At 37.2% G+C, this 17,112-nt stretch overlaps 1 protein-coding gene across 1 annotated transcript in view; it reads right to left on the bottom strand.

Annotated features, from left to right (window-relative positions):
* LOC127956568 (deleted in malignant brain tumors 1 protein-like) overlaps window positions 1-13,014 on the bottom strand; it is a 113,745-nt gene extending 100,731 nt beyond the window's left edge. The window contains 5 exon segments of the mRNA XM_052554601.1: window positions 8,329-8,631; window positions 10,716-11,030; window positions 11,194-11,496; window positions 12,063-12,404; window positions 12,539-13,014. Coding sequence (XP_052410561.1) covers window positions 8,329-8,631; window positions 10,716-11,030; window positions 11,194-11,496; window positions 12,063-12,404; window positions 12,539-12,596 — 1,321 coding nt within the window. The 5' untranslated portion in view covers window positions 12,597-13,014.
* Window positions 13,015-17,112: the final 4,098 nt, after the last annotated feature.

Here is a 17,112-nt window from a genome sequence, read left to right as displayed (position 1 = left end):
TCAGTCTGAGAGGAACATGATCTGAAACACACACATCAATCAGCACTGAGCAGCTTCAGCACAACATTGTCATAAACCTCAAGTTCTTTTCTTATTATAAACTGGTTTAAATCCCTCTGCACATTCTATTTTAGAGCCCTCTACTTCTCTTTGTGAAAACTTTTTTTTTTTTTTGAGAAGATCACAACATTAAGATCCCATCTAATTCAATGTACACTTTGCAGCAAACCTTGGGCTGGTATTGTTAACCCTGTACGTGCTAATGATGCCTCCTATTTTTAACAAATATAAAGTATTGTTCATCTGTATCAGTGATGCGCTTGAAATAAATATGGCAATTAAACCTTTGTAATTAATATAGTACTAGACACAATTTTGAAATACATAGGCCTACACTTTATTGGCTGAATAACTAGCGTGAAGATAACACACAAGCTCAAGAGGCGGCAAGAGAAAAGGTGAAGACGCTGTTTTTGGTAAAACATGATTTTGACGACTTCATTAAGCATAATTTTTAAAATATTTTCATTTTGTATAAATTGTATCTTAATTTTGATCAATGCTTTATCAATAAATTGCCTGTATTTTATAAATAAGAAACAAATATATAGCAGACAATGTTATAAGGCGCCGGCACGATCACTTGCATTGCATGTGACAAGCGCCGAAACTCAGCTTATGCCTCACAGATTTGAAAAATATAGTCTATATATTACAGAAAGCTTGAAATGTCTACTTTTAAATGAAAATTTTCAAACCAAAATAAACAGGCTACTCTCTTATTATGTAATTCATAAGAAATGTGCATTTCTCACAGGCATGGCGAGTCCGCATCGTCAAAAGCGACGTGACATTCAGCCATTCAGACATTCAGCTCAGAATTCGTGCTCAGCATTTAACCCATCCAAAGTGCACACACAAAGAGCAGTGAACACGAACTCACACCCGGAGCAGAGGGCCGCCATTTATGCTGCGGCCCCCGGAGAGCAGTTGGGGGCAACGACTTCAACTTCATCTTTGCAGCGACACAGAAAACATGAGTTTATTACTAAACAATTAAATATATCCTTGCATATTTTCTGACGAGCAGGCCATTCTGGGTTGAGCGAGACCCCATGGAATGAGTGAGCGGAGCAGAATATGCAGAAATGCACTCTCCGCTCATGAGCTCTGATCAGAACAAACCCGAACCTCACTGTCTGCTGAACAGAACCATCAAAATAGACATAGCAGACTAGACTATTATAGAACTAATTATGAGCTTATTGGTGATTTGTTTGTTTTTTTCTAATTCTTGACTAAATTTGAATATATATATATATTTTTGCCTAGTTCCTACATCTATGGCCCAATGACGCTATGATGAACATTTACTACTTTTAAAAAATGTGGGTCAGGAAGTGGGTCCTTTTTTTGAGGCCAAGTTGTGGGCAGGTTTGTTGAAAACATCATTCGGGTGCGGGTTATCAATACATTGACCCACGCATTACTGATCTGTTTGAAACTATGATACAATATTAAATAATTTAAAATATGTATTTCCCTTAAAGCGTAAAACAAAAATTCAACCACTTTTGGCCTGTTTCTAATAACTTAAGATTTAGCTATCAAGCTATTTTCTAAATTTAAATGAAAATAAAACCAAAATAATTATTTTGGGGCCTAAGGAATATTGTGTGCTAGATACTGACCATGACCTTCTGGCCCCCTATGAAAGTAAGAGCACTAGAAATCTGGGAGTTCTGTTGGATTATAACTAACATTTTTACAAACAGACCAGAACTGTTGTAAAATCATGCTTTTTCATCTTTGTCATCTTTCTCAAATGAAACACTTTTTTAATCCCAGAGAAGCTTCCAAATGGTGATTCATACCTTTGTAAAAACTTGTTTAGAATATTGAAATAAATTTTATTATGGCGTTTCAATCTTCCTCTTCCCACCTACATCTAGTGCAAAAGTCAGCTGCTAGACTTCTCTCTGGGACCCACAAGAATGAGCCAGTGACTTTTATTGTATCTACACTGCACCAGTACCCTATTAAATACAGAACTGTTTTGAAAATTATATTATTTGTTTATAAAGCCCTCAACAATTTGGCCTGTCAATAACAGTAAGGTTATTGTTTTAGTATTGTTGGGTTTTAAATATGGTCAAAATTTGAATATATTATTATTATTTATTTATTTTTTGCCTAGTTCCTACGTCTATGGCCCAATGACGCTATGATGAACATTTACTTCTTTTAAAAAATGTGGGTCAGGTAGTGTTTTCCAATATTTTCCTTTTTTTGAGGCCAGATTGTGGGCAGGTTAGTTGAAAACATCATTCGGGTGCGGGTTATTAATACACTGACCCACGCATTACTGATCTGTTTGAAACTATGATACAATATAATACAGGATAATATGATACAGGGGAAGTCGTGGCCTAATGGTTAGAGGGTTGGACTCCCAATTGAAGGGTTGTGAGTTCTAGTCTCGGGCCGGACGGAATTGTGGGTGGGGGAGTGCATGAACAGCTCTCTCTCCACCTTCAATACCACGACTTAGGTGTCCTTGAGCAAGGCATCGAACCCCCAACTGCTCCCCGGGCGCCGCAGCATAAATGGCTGCCCACTGCTCCGGGTGTGTGCTCACAGTGTGTGTGTTCACTGCTCTGTGTGTGTGCATTTCGGATGGGTTAAATGCAGAGCACAAATTCTGAGTATGGGTCACCATACTTGGCTGAATGTCACTTCACTTCTTCACTTCACTTCATTCCTCACTTCATATTAAATAATTTAAAATATGTGTTTCCCTTAAAGCATAAAACAAAAATTCAACCACTGTTGGTCTGTTTCTAATAACTTAAGATTTAGCTATCAAGCTATTTTCTAAATTTAAATGAAAATAAAACCAAAATAATTATTTTGGGGCCTAAGGAATATTGTGTGCTAGATACTGACCATGACCTTCTGGCCCCCTATGAAAGTAAGAGCACTAGAAATCTGGGAGTTCTGTTGGATTATAACTAACATTTTTACAAACAGACCAGAACTGTTGTAAAATCATGCTTTTTCATGTTTGTCATCTTTCTCAAATGAAACACTTTTTTAATCCCAGAGAAGCTTCCAAATGGTGATTCATACCTTTGTAAAAACTTGTTTAGAATATTGAAATTAATTTTATTACGTTGTTTCAACCTTCCTCTTCCCACCTACATCTAGTGCAAAAGTCAGCTGCTAGACTTCTCTCTGGGACCCACAAGAATGAGCCAGTGACTTTTATTGTATCTACACTTGCACCAGTACACTATTAAATACAGAACTGTTTTGAAAATTATATTATTTGTTTATAATGCTTTCAACAATTTGGCCTGTCAATAACAGTAAGGTTATTGTTTTAGTATTGTTGGGTTTTAAATATGGTAGTCTTGTTTTTATTTTTATTTATTTTATTTTATTATTTTATGTTTTGCTCTATTCTGTAAAGCACTTTGGTCAATCTCTGTTGTTTTTAAATTAGCTTTATAAATAAATATTGCAATGTATTGTATTTACAACTAATACACAGAGAATGACGTTTAACTGCACATATAGTAAAAATGCTGTAATCAATGTTAGCAACCTATCAATGCAAAACAAATGACTGGCAAAATGAACCTCCAATTTTGCTAACTGGTGAAGTTTATTCTTTGTGGTTTACAGAGTCAAATGTTTTCTATTGTCTTTGGTCAAGGTCTGTCACAGTACGAATTATGAAACTCATTACTTTTCAAAGATATATCAGCTCTTCCGCTTTATATGTTGAAAAAGTAATAAATATTTACAACAATTTGTTGTCAGATAAACTTACTTGAACACTTTTTCTGAAAAGAAGATCCTGAACATGTCAGACGACTTCGAAGAGATTGTTGACTTTCCTCCTCTGAGATTATAACATGATCACGGTTTCATGAAAACAATTTAAAATAATTTATTCAGTGTTTCATGTTATTTCATGTAACCTTTATATTTACAGAGTTTAAATAGTTTAAAAATGTACCTGAGCAAGTGATCTTGGCCACTTCGTTATCACAGTTAGTCTGTCCCCAGGGTGAAGATGGACACTGCCATAAAGTGGAATCATGTCGTCGACATTTAAAATAATCCAGCCAGTTACGAGGCTTCAGTCCCTCTGAATAACCGGGTTCACTGCCAGATCTTCCACAGTTCAGCTCTTGACAGATCAGACTCACTGTGTCTCTGTCCATCTGGTTGTAACACACATTTCCCCAGGATCCATTGTAGAAGACCTCCACATTCCCTTCACAGCCCTCAGTTAACCTGATCTCTTTAAACTCTTTTAAAGATAGAAAAGAAAGGGAATTAATTAATAAAAAAAGAAGGAAAAACATTTTGGGGTGGGGGGGGATTGTTTTTCACTGCAAGACAATAATACCATTTCAATAATAAATAGATAAAAATTTTAAAATTTGCAATTGTAAGATGCATTTCTTGATTAACTAAAAAGAACAGACTTATTAGAGTAATTCATTTGAGAATCTAATTCAAATTTTCATGTGTTCCACAATGAATATTCAGCAGAAGTGTTGCACCTCGGAGTAAGATGAACTTTGTCTGAGTGTTTCAGTTGTGAATTCCATCTACACTAGAAAGTGTGCATGAACCCTCAATGGAATCACTTTCGGAATTCTTTTAAAAATGCATAATAAACTAATTCAACCCTGTTTCTTAATGTGTATAGCGCAAACACAATGGATGTTGCTAATTATGAGTCCCAATTATGGGTTATTAAAATGACATTATTTCAGTTATTGTTTACTGTTTACCTGAGCACACGACTCCTACATCCTCCTTGTGATTACAGTCCTGTTTTCCCCAGCCTGAAGAAGAGCAGCTCCACAGGGACGTCTCATTCCCCTCACACTCCACCTCATCCAGCCATATGTGTCCAGAACCAGGACCAAACCAGGCTGGTACCTGCTGGTTACTGAGGGCCACTCCACACTGCAGCTGTCTGCACACCACATGGGCATCTTTAATATCCCAGGAGTCATCACACACTGTCCCCCATGAGCCGCTGTGAAAAACCTCCAGCCTCCCTGCACAGTCTCCCCCAGAACCCACCAGCCTGATGGACCCACCACCTGATATTCAGAAAAAAAAACAAATACATATTATTGACCACTAACAAATGAAGAATCTGTCCAGATGTTGTTGTTCTCACCAAGGCAGGTGATGTACAGCTGTTGTGTGGAGCTGCAGTTGAGAGTTTGTGGAGAGCTGCAGTTCCCCAGATGAGCTTCACTCCCAGAGCACTGGAAGCCCGTCACACACTCATGACTGTGTTCAGGACTGGATGAAGAGGAGCCATTAAAGTTCAGCACAGAGCCACAGCCCAGCTGTCTGCAGACCACAGAGGATTCAGTGAGACTCCAGGAGTCCAGCAGAACTCTCCTCCAGACCTGATGGATGAAAACTTCCAGCTCCCCCTCACACCGTCTCTCTCCAGACAACCGCACCAGACCATCATGAAGAACCAGAGAGGAATCTGAGTGAAAGAGGTGTCATTTTATTAATATATTGCAAGGTAATTTATTACCTATTTTCAATAAAATCCTCTCACTAGAGCAGATGACTCCAACATCTCGTCTGTGAGAACATTCAGCTCGACTCCATGAAGAGATGGAACATTCTGAGAGTTTTGTTTCATTCCCGTCACAATCAAACACATCAGCCCAGATTTCACCACTTCCTGCTCCAAACCAGTCTGATCCCACAACAGTCACAGCAATCCCACAATTCAGCTGTCTACAGAGGACACTAGCAGCTCTCATATCCCAGCATGCATCACACACTGTGCCCCATTTACTGAGATACTGATGTTCAACTCGACCAGAACAGGAGTCTTGTCCGTTTACCAGTCTGAGATCAGTGTGACCTTAATGAAGAACAATGTTTATTTATTTTATTTACTTTTTTTTTTTTTTTTTTTTTTACAAAAAAATAAAGAAACTTTGTGATTATCACAGTAAGTGGAAACTACAGTTACATTACCAGAACATAACAGCCCAATGGCATTCTCATGGGTACAGTTGTGTTTAAAAGATGATGTTGGACAGAAAGAAATATAAGATTCATTTCCTCTGCACTGAATCTCTTGTGTCCACATCTGAGTGTCTCCTTTGTCAAAAGCAGCTGCTCCCAGCACCTGTACAGGAGCCCCACAGTCCAGCTCTCTACACACAACCTCTGCATCCTGCTGGTCAAAGACAGCATCACACACTGTGTACCATGTGTTCCCATGATTCAACTCTATTCTTCCAGAGCACAGGTGAGGTCCATCAATAAGTCTGGAATGTTTATGATCTGTTTATATTATATTTAATAAATGATACAAAAGAGACAAATCACAGTTATATGGAGTGTATATGTTGAGCATATGAAAAATACAACATGAATATCAGATTTACAGTTTTGTGTCAATTTATGTCATTAATGACATTTATCATAGTAAACAGTATACTATATAATTCACCTGAGCAGATGACTCCAGCATCACTATTATGAGTACATGTGTGCGTTCCCCATCCTGCTGATCTACAGTTCTTCAATGTAGATTCCATTCCAGAACACAAAGCACTCATCCAGATCGGTCCTGATCCTGGTCCAAAATGAGCATCACTCAGAGCATCTACAGGTTCTCCACAGTCCAGCTCTCTACACACCACTGCAGCATCAGCCAAATCCCAGTCATCATCACACACTGTTCCCCACTGACCTCTGTGAAGAACCTCCACTCTACCAGCACAGCGACTATTACCACCACCAACCCGCACATTCATTGAATCTGATAAAGAGTAACAGAAAGGGAGCATGCAAATGTGTCATATTTAAAATAATGGACTACTGTGTTGTAAACATACATAAGTGTCTCTTCCTTTCTCTCTCTCTTAATACAGTTCTTACCTGCACACACCAGTCTAACATTGTTGTCCTGTGAACAGTTGCTTTTGACTGATGCTGATGTTGGACAACGGTGAATCTGAGATTCATTTCCTCTGCACTGAATCTCTTGTGTCCACATTTGAGCGTCTCCTTTGTCAAAAGCAGCTGCTCCCAGCACCTGTACAGGAGCCCCACAGTCCAGCTCTCTACACACAACCTCTGCATCCTGCTGGTCAAAGACAGCGTCACACACTGACATCCACGTCTGATCATGAAGAATCTCTAACCTCCCAGAGCAGCGAGAACCTCCAACCAGCCTGACTTCTGAAAGAACACAGACCATTTTAATAATTTACTTGGGAAAATAAATTCCCTTTCGTACACTTGATGTATAAAAGTAATACATCTAACTAGTCTATTTGTTTTTTAATAACCACCAAATACAATCTGAAACCTATAAAAATATTGATAAAACAATGTAAAAGCCACAATATTATTTTTTAAATACAAAAATATATTACTGAGCAAGTACATACAGTAAAAAGTGTTCTGCCTTCTTGCCTGTCTTGAAGATGTAGAGCATTGGTCCTGTACATTGGTCCTGGGGACACTTTTTTATATTTTACATGTATTCCTTATTTAATGCATCTAATTCAGATCATCATCTGACACTCCATCAACTGAAGTGAGTGTGTCAGATAAGTAAGACACAATGTACAGATCAGTGGGTCCCCAAGACCGATGTTGAGAACCATAGAGAAACTAAGCGGATTTATTCAAGTAGCAAAGACTATATTTTGCCAAATATTTTGGGTTTGTATGTACAGTATATCAAACTAAATTATTTTAGTAGAGACTATTTTCATGATTAAGGTGAGGTACTGTACTGTGTGGAGCAGTTTACCTGAGCATTTGACTCCAGCATCTTCATTATGATCACAGTCGCTTTTACTCCATCCTGATGTGCCACAGTTTTTCAGAGTAGACTCTGATCCAGTGCACACAGCATAACTTATCCAGATCGGTCCTGATCCTGGTCCAAAATGAGCATCACCCAGAGCATCTACAGGTTCTCCACAGTCCAGCTCTCTACACACCACTGCAGCATCAGCCAAATCCCAACCATCACCACACACTGTTCCCCACTGACCTCTGTGAAGAACCTCCACTCTACCAGCACAGCGACTGTGACCACCAACCAACCTTACATTTACACGGTCTGTATATTGAACAGAGAGAATCAGAAATAAAGAGACAGCGAGGAAAATAGAAAATCTGAATTAATTTTTTTTTATAAATGAAACACAATATGAGAGGGAAAAACATTTTGGTATTTTGGTAACATTACATTCATTTTCAGCCTGGGGATTTGAATCTAGAAAATAAATTAGCTCCAACCTGCACACACCAGTTCAACACTGTTTTCATGTGAACAGTTGTATTTGTCTGATGGTGATGCTGCACAGAAGTGAATCTGAGACTCATTTCCTCTGCACTGAATCTCTTGTGTCCACATCTGAGCGTCTCCTTTGTCAAAAGCAGCTGCTCCCAGCACCTGTACAGGAGCCCCACAGTCCAGCTCTCTACACACAACCTCTGCATCCTGCTGGTCAAAGACAGCGTCACACACTGACATCCACGTCTTATTATGTAGTATCTCTAATCTTCCAGAGCAGCAAGAACCTCCAACCAGCCTGACTTCTGAAAGCAAAAACAATGAATTGATATGAAAAAAAAAAACGTTGGTTTATAAAAACAATATTTTTGAAATTCCTCAGATCACATTTCACATGAAAAACACTACACTTTTATATATTTGTATTGTATTCAGAATATATTAATAAAAATCTTGAAATAAAAACAACAACAGTAGACGTAAACAATAAACAAAGGTATCTTGCATACTGTAGGTTTATTCTTATTTATTGATTTAGTTAGCATACACTTGAATGAGATATGTTTGTGATTTTTATGTATACTATTCAAAAGTTTGTGGTCAAATTTATCAAAAATTACAGTACTAATACTTATAATGTTCCAACATACTTCAGTTAAAAGCAAGATTATTGAAAAGGAAATTTTTAATCAGGTCAACAAATAAAACTCAAATGGATGCCTGGACAATTTTCAATCTGGTTTCCGACCGCATCACAGCACAAAGACAGCACTCATTAAGATAATAAATTATATTTGCTTAAATTCTGATTCTGAAAAATATCAGTGCTGGTACTACTAGATCTCAGTGTTAAGTTTGACACAGTCGATCAAAACACTTCTAGGGAGACTGGAAAACTGGGTCAGGCTTTCTGGGATGGTTCTCAATTGGTTCAGGTCACACTCAGAAGGGAGAGGTTATTATGTGAGTATAGGAGAGCATAAGTCTAAGTGGACGTCTATGACAGGCGTAGTCCCACAAGGCTCAATTCTTGCACCGCTTTTGTTTCAAATGACTACAACACCATTAACTCCATTTGCCAATGTATTGATGAAATTACCAGTGAGACAACATTCTTCAGTTGAACATGAAAAAAAAATAAGTAATTGCATTTGGAAACAAAGATGAAGTTCTCAAGGTGAATGCATACCTTGACTCTAGGGGTCAAACAACAACAAAAATCAAGTCATGAATCTTGGTGTGATTCTGGATACACACCTTTGTTTCAGTAATCATGTCAAAACAGTAATTAAATCAGCATACTACGATCTAAAAAAACATTGCAAGAATTATATGTCTTGTTTCCAGTCAAGACACTGACCTTCCCAAGAAGACCATTAGACAGCTGTAGCTCATCCAGAATGCTGCTGCCAGAATTTTGACTGGAACCAGAAAATCTGAGCACATCTCACCAGTCCTCCGGTCCTTGCTCTGGCTTCCAGTTATATATAGGATTGTTTTTAAAGTACTTTTACTCGTTTATAAACCACTCAATGACCTAAGACCTAAATACATACAGAAGACCTAACAGACCACTAAGAGCATTAGGATCGAGACAGTTAGAAATACCAAGGGTTCACTTAAAACCAGGGAAGTCCACTTTTATCTATAATGCCTTCCGCAGTTGGAATCAGCTTCCAGAAGAGATCAGATGTACTAAAATATTAGTCACATTTAAATGCAGACTCAAAACTCATCTGTTTAGCTGTGCATTTATTGAATGAGCACTGTGCATTGTCAAAACTGATTGCACTATATTTTATGTTTAATAATTTTCTATTCCTAACTGTTTTAAATTCATTTGAATCCTTTTAAATATATATTTCACTAGTTCACGCTTACATATAATTAGCTGAGGTATGGTATGCGTATTTGGCGTTCTGTCCGGGAAAGGGCTCCGAGCTCGGGAATGGCCGGAACCTAGAGTACCCCCCCCCCTTCCCCGTTTATTTATAAAGTGAACTCGAAGTGAGGAGATGGGGTGGAGGAGGGATGCTGATAAACCGTCAATGGATAGAGGTAAGTCAGCGATATTTAAACTATGGGATTGATTACTTGATTATGGTCCACAGGTGTTGGTTAGGCTAAGTATCTGACGCGCTCCTCTCGAATCTCATTAATAAAATTACATTTAAATTCCTTGTTTTATTGTTGTTATTATTTTTTATTATTATTATTTTATTTTATGCAAAGCACTTTGAATTACCATCGTGTATGATATGTGCAATATAAATCAAGTCCTTGCCTTAAAAAAATTATGTTCAAAGATTCCTGAAAAAAAAACTTTTTATGGAGTTGGAGGGGGACACTTTCTGGTGATATAATTATGTTGAAGACTGGAGCATTTTACCTGAGCAGATGACTCCAGCGTCCCCAGTATGATCACAGTAATTTTTATTCCATCCTGTCGAGCCACACTTCTTCAATGTGGACTCTGTTCCAGTACATAAAACATTGCTCATCCAGATTGGTCCTGATCCTTGTCCAAAATGAACATCACCCAGAGAATCTACAGGTTCTCCACAGTCCAGCTCTCTACACACCACTGCAGCATCAGCCAAATCCCAGTCTTCTTCACACACTGTTCCCCACTGACCTCTGTGAAGAACCTCCACTCTACCAGCACAGCGACTGGAACCATTTGCCAATCTCACATTCACACTGTCTATATATTGAACGGAGAGAACAAAAAATGTTAAATAATGTTCATGAACATCATGAGAGGGAAATCTGTTATTTTGCTAACATCATTTTTTTTTTTTTTTTTTTTTTTACATTTAAAGAAGATTTAAAGGAGATTTAAATCTGAAGAAATCATTTGTTCCAACCTGCACACATCAGTTCAACAATGTTTTCATGTGAACAGTTGTGTTTGTCTGATGGTGATGTTGGACAGAAGTGAATCTGAGACTCATTTCCTCTGCACTGAATCTCTTGTGTCCACATCTGAGTGTCTCCTTTGTCAAAAGCAGCTGGTCCCAGCACCTGTACAGGAGCCCCACAGTCCAGCTCTCTACACACAACCTCTGCATCCTGCTGGTCAAAGACAGCATCACACACTGACATCCACGTCTGATCATGAAGTATCTCTAACCTCCCAGAGCAGCGAGAACCTCCAACCAGCCTGACTTCTGAAAGAACACAGATGATAATTTTAATTTAAAAAATTTACTGAAAATCCCTTTTGTACACTTGATGTATAAAAGTAATATATCCACTAGCCTATTAGTTTTTTTAACAACCACCAACTAATCTTAAAGCTATAAACAACATAAATAAAATAAAAATGAAAAGCCTGAAAGAACACAGACATTTTAAATGATTTATAGGAAAAATAAACACTAAACATTTCATATTTTAATTTTAAAGTCCAACAATAATCTTTATATATGAAAAAATAATAATAAAAGATTAAGATATAAGAAGTCATTCAAAATGAATGTGCCAGCGTAGACTGCAGCGATGGAAAAAGGTATAATAATAAATGATAAACACTGTTAATTATAATAAAACAGAAAATATATTTTAAATTATAATATTGTAATAATAACAATAATTCAAATAATTACCATTTAACCGTGGCAATAAATTCAGTCCTTGCACACACAAGACTCAAATAAAAGAATAAAGTAAAATCACCTTACTGGCCCCAAATTTTTGAGGATGTATTGTTATGGTGAGGTTTGGAGCACTTTACCTGAGCATCTGACTCCAGCATCTTTAGAATGATCACAGCTCGTTTTACCCCAACCTGTTGACCCACAATTCTTCAGTGTAGAATCTGATCCAGTACACACAACATAACTCATCCAGACTGGTCCTGATCCCGGTCCAAAATGAGCATCACTCAGAGCATCTACAGGTTCTCCACAGTCCAGCTCTTTACACACAACTGCAGCATCGGTCATATCCCAGCTATTATCACACACTGTTCCCCACTGACCTCTGTGAAGAACCTCCACTCTACCAGCACAACGACTGTGACCACCGGCTAACTTCACATTTACACTGTCTTTTTGTGCAACAGATGTATGATACACTGAGAGAAAGAAGGAAAGCACAATTAGAAAACAAGAGAATGAGAAGTTTCAAAAATAACTTAAAAAATGCACAAAATTTAAATAATGTGGCAATAAAGATGGTTTTCCTTCTTAACTAAAAGTATAAACCTACCAGCGGTGATGAGTTTTAGCAGTAACATCATCTTCAGACTCCTCATCATTTCCTTCATGCAGCACGACACACACTATTCCATCAGCTCAGAAGTTTCTCCTCTAAAGAGCCCCCTAAAGAGGAAAGCCCTAAATGTACCAATCGTGCTCATCATTACCTTATTAGACAGAACAGAGGAAATCATCAAACAACTTCAGTGACAAATCAGAAGAGGCATTTCTAATTTTTTTCCAAATATATCAAAGGAACGTCAGCGCTGAAATGGACTCCTCCTCCATATAGAGACATACACACACAGACACACACACACCCACATCTACACACACACACATACACAGAGAGAGTACCAGAGTCAAAAATAGTCACACATAATACAGAAGACATTAAAGAGAGGAAGCACACCAGGATATTTACAGAATCAACACCTGCTGAGATACAGAGACTGATAAATGCTCACTTAAAACATCATAACATACAAAAATACATTTAACTTTATATTTATTTATATTTGTAAATATAAATAAATATATATATATATATATATATATATATATATATATATATATATATATATATATATATATATATATATATATTGCTAGAAAAATCAGAAACCACACACCGTATAACCAATTAGTTTTAAACTAATCAAAATGGTTTAATTCACTGGGGCAACAACTAAGTCACATAGAGAACCCAGTAACCCTTTGTGTTAAATGTAGCAAGGAGGTACTCATCCACAAGATGGCAGAAAACAGCATTTGCCTGGAGTCTAATGCCGCGTTTCCACCGAAATTACCCGGAACATTTGTACCAGGAACTTTTTTTCCCAGGAACTTTTTTCCCCCCAGACCTGTTGCTTTCTGTGTTTCCACCGCGGTGTAAAGTACCGGGTAGATTAGGCAAATAGACTGGTGACGTAGGTCTGCGCGCGTTTCTCAATACAAAGTACCGCTGATTAAAAAAAAAAAAAAAAAAAAAAAAAAGTATGCTGATTTTGGACTTGCATCCTCGGTAGTTGGTTCAGACTTTGTGCATTCCTCTCGGTAGTGTGATGTCCGCGACGACGCAAGTCCGGTAAATCAATAAACAGCAGCGTACTTGATTAATTCAGTCAGCTCGTCTTGGCTACTGCAATTTTCCTTACTGTATATTTACAATAAAACGAAATAGGATATCAAATACCACTGCCTCCTTTCGTTTTCATTTAAGCATAATAACAACTGCAGAAATGTACTTAGTTCAGGGAAATGTGTATATGCAGCCATTACAATGAAACGAAATATTATATAAATTCGCCTTTTTTATTTTCATTTTAACATATAGATAAATTGAATACAGACCAAAGAAAACCGGTTAGATTTACCCCGCAGCTGAATTATATGTTATGTTTAACCACTAAAGACACATCAGAGCCAGCGGCACATATCAGAAGGTCTATCCCAGGAGAGGCTGCTTCTCGGCGGATACATGAGGACTGAGCTCCCGCTGATCACGTGGAGCTCACCGTCGCAGAGATCGGCGAAACACATTTTTAAATAGGCGCTGTCTTTATAAATAAACCACAGATTTGAGTTTTAAACAACTACATTCTCGCCTGAAATACTTTTAAAATTACATTTCATGACACAATAACAGTAATATTTGAAAATTATCCGAATAAATGGTGGTTGAACTCAACCAATGCTGCGTGAACTCAGATGGCTTTGGCTACTGCAATTTTCCCCTCAGTATATTTACAATAAAACGAAATAGGATATAAAATACCACTGCCTCCTTTCATTTTCATTTAAACATAATAACAGCTGCAGAAATGTACTTAGTTCAGGGATAAGTGTAACGTTATATACAGCCATTACAATGAAAGAAATATTATATAGACTTGCCTTTTTATTTTCATTTTAACATATAGATAAATTGAATACAGACCAAAGAAAACCTGTTAGATTTACCCCGCAGCTGAATTATATTTTATGTTTAACCACTAAAGACACATCAGAGCCAGCGGCACATATCAGAAGGTCTATCCCAGGAGAGGCTGCTCTCTGCGGATACATGAGGACTGAGCTCCCGCTGATCGAGTGGAGCTCACCGTCTACGAGATCGGCGAAACACATTTTTAAATAGGCGCTGTCTTTATAAATAAACAACTGATTTGAGTTTCAAACAACTACATTCTCGCCTGAAATACTTTTAAAATTACATTTCATGATACAATAACAGTAATATTTTGAAAATGTTGATCCGAATAAATGGTGGTTGAACTCAACCAATGCTGCGTGAACTCAACCAATCAGCATGTTTAGCGCCAAAGTCCCGCCCCCGAAAGTTCCGGAACTTTAAAAAAGTACCACCTCGCCAGCAGGGACTTTCTGGGGGGCATTTTTTTACCCGGAACTTTTATTTAGTTCCTGGTTCCTGCGGTGGAAACACACCAAGTACCGGACCAAGTCCCTAGTTCCTGGGTAAAGTTCCTGCGGTATTTTGGGGGCCTGGAGAAGTTTTGTCATGCCCTGACATTTGTGCTTTTTTCAGTTTCTTATAAATATCTAAATGGCTGAAGTCTAATCTCACTGTAATCAGCGCAAAATGGACTATAATAATATGTGAGTAGCATGTATGTACATGATTGTATTTTTGAGGAATAAAAATATTATGCATGGTTAGTGAAAAACTAAAAATGTTAAATCACTTGAATAAGGCACTAAAATACATAAAGAACATTGGTTCCCGGGATTTTTGAGAACTGGAGCTTGTATCCTAGAATTTTTCTTTCTAAATTATGTGAAAATCATCTTGTTTACTACTCACTTAGCTACAGAAAACAATATATTGATTTAAATTTTCTAAGACACTTTTTGTTGGTAAAAGTCATATGCGAGTAGGCGTCAACTATCATGAATATCATTGTGATTTACACCTGAGAAGACAAAGGCCTGCATAATGAGCTGCATAATGAGCCTCTCAGTCAGCTGTGCCACTGTGAGGGAGGTGTTACAAGAAAGAATGTGAGGACAAAATAAATCTATATAATTTTATGTTTGTAGTTTATTAAGAAAATATTTAATTATCCCACAACATAATTTAATATCCACTTGGGGGAGCAGTTAAACAGTTTATTAGAACAATCAAAGCTGACTTTCAAACAATTTTTTTAAACATTTATATTATTTACATCAAGCTTTTGAATGGTATAGTATTGTATATTGTTATTGAAACTTCATAATGTTTCACTTGATTATACATTTAGTCAGGAATTATAGTTTGGAAAAAGTCTTTAGAAAAAGTCTAACTAGTAAAATGTTTACACATCATGTGAAAACTAGTACAAGTATATAAATAAATAAAAAGAGACTTACTCATGTTTATGATCTCTGCTAAATAAAGTGCTTCATTCTTTTTTTTCTGAGGAAATCCATTTCTCAAACCCTCAACCACATCACATCTTTTTGGGGTGAATTATGTCTTATTCTTCTCATCGCAAAGCAAACAGTAAAATAAAAAAAAACTTGAACAATCTCACTGCTTTTTCTTCTGTGTGGGCATATTCAAGCCGCGCGCTTCAGTTTGAATCTGTTGGCGCTGGGGCGTGGTCACATTTATAATGAAGGGAGAGGAGAAATGGACATCGCGTTGTTTTCATATGGATTACTTTATCACAGAATATCTGTTTTCGGTGGCACTTGTTTAGTTTAAAAGTAGACATGTCAAGCTTTCTATAGATATCTCTCTCATTTCTCTTTGTTGAGTATTCATGGAGTTACAGTTCATTTTAATGACGTGTTTGTAAATGAAGATCAGGGCAGACCATGGCTGCAGACAGCACACCTTGTGTGTTATCTTTATTTTAAAAGTGCACAAAGTTTTTTTTGTTATTATGTCTGTATCCAAAAAAAGTAGACCCTTTACAGATTCGATTGATGTATTGCTCTTATCTGTACGATTAAAACTGAAAGTGTAATTTAAGTTATTTTCGGGGTTATCAGGAGAAAATGACTCATAAGGCGTATCTGCATTAATCGACTCCAGAATGACAGGTAAGACTCGTATTTCTTACTACAATGCGTTAGTCTTTCTGCAGACTAGAAACTAGATGCTGCGTCTGCTTGACTGTCTCACTAGTACCGGATGTGAGAACAATGCTGACTGATTTCTGGAAGATAAATTATTCAGTTACTTCTCTCTTTTTTTTTTTTTTTTTTTCTTTTGGTAAAACGTAATTTTTATTGTGTTAAAATCTTTTGAAAATTAATGTGTGATGGGAAATTTAAGTTCCATAAAAAGGTGACAAACCTTTGATTTTTTAATGATAAATTAAGAGAACCATTTAACATGTTTAGCTTTATGCAGGAAAAGTTCATCCAGTGATCTCAGAAGAATTCAATCCGTCTTTTATAGTCTATAAGGATCTTTACTGTCCATAACAGAACTTCAACAGTAGAACTACTAGGGGAGAGTGGGGACGAAAGTAACAAAGCGATTTTCTCAGAGCCACTTAATGCATTTGCATTCCAAACTATGACAGCATGTTCAGCATGCAATCCTTGACAGAGCTGAGAAATATCACGTTATTT

This window comes from Carassius gibelio, chromosome B4 (genome assembly GCF_023724105.1).
Source record: "Carassius gibelio isolate Cgi1373 ecotype wild population from Czech Republic chromosome B4, carGib1.2-hapl.c, whole genome shotgun sequence".
Taxonomy (NCBI): domain Eukaryota; kingdom Metazoa; phylum Chordata; class Actinopteri; order Cypriniformes; family Cyprinidae; genus Carassius; species Carassius gibelio.
Note: the sequence above shows the minus strand (reverse complement) of the source record. Positions and strands in the feature narration are given on the sequence as shown.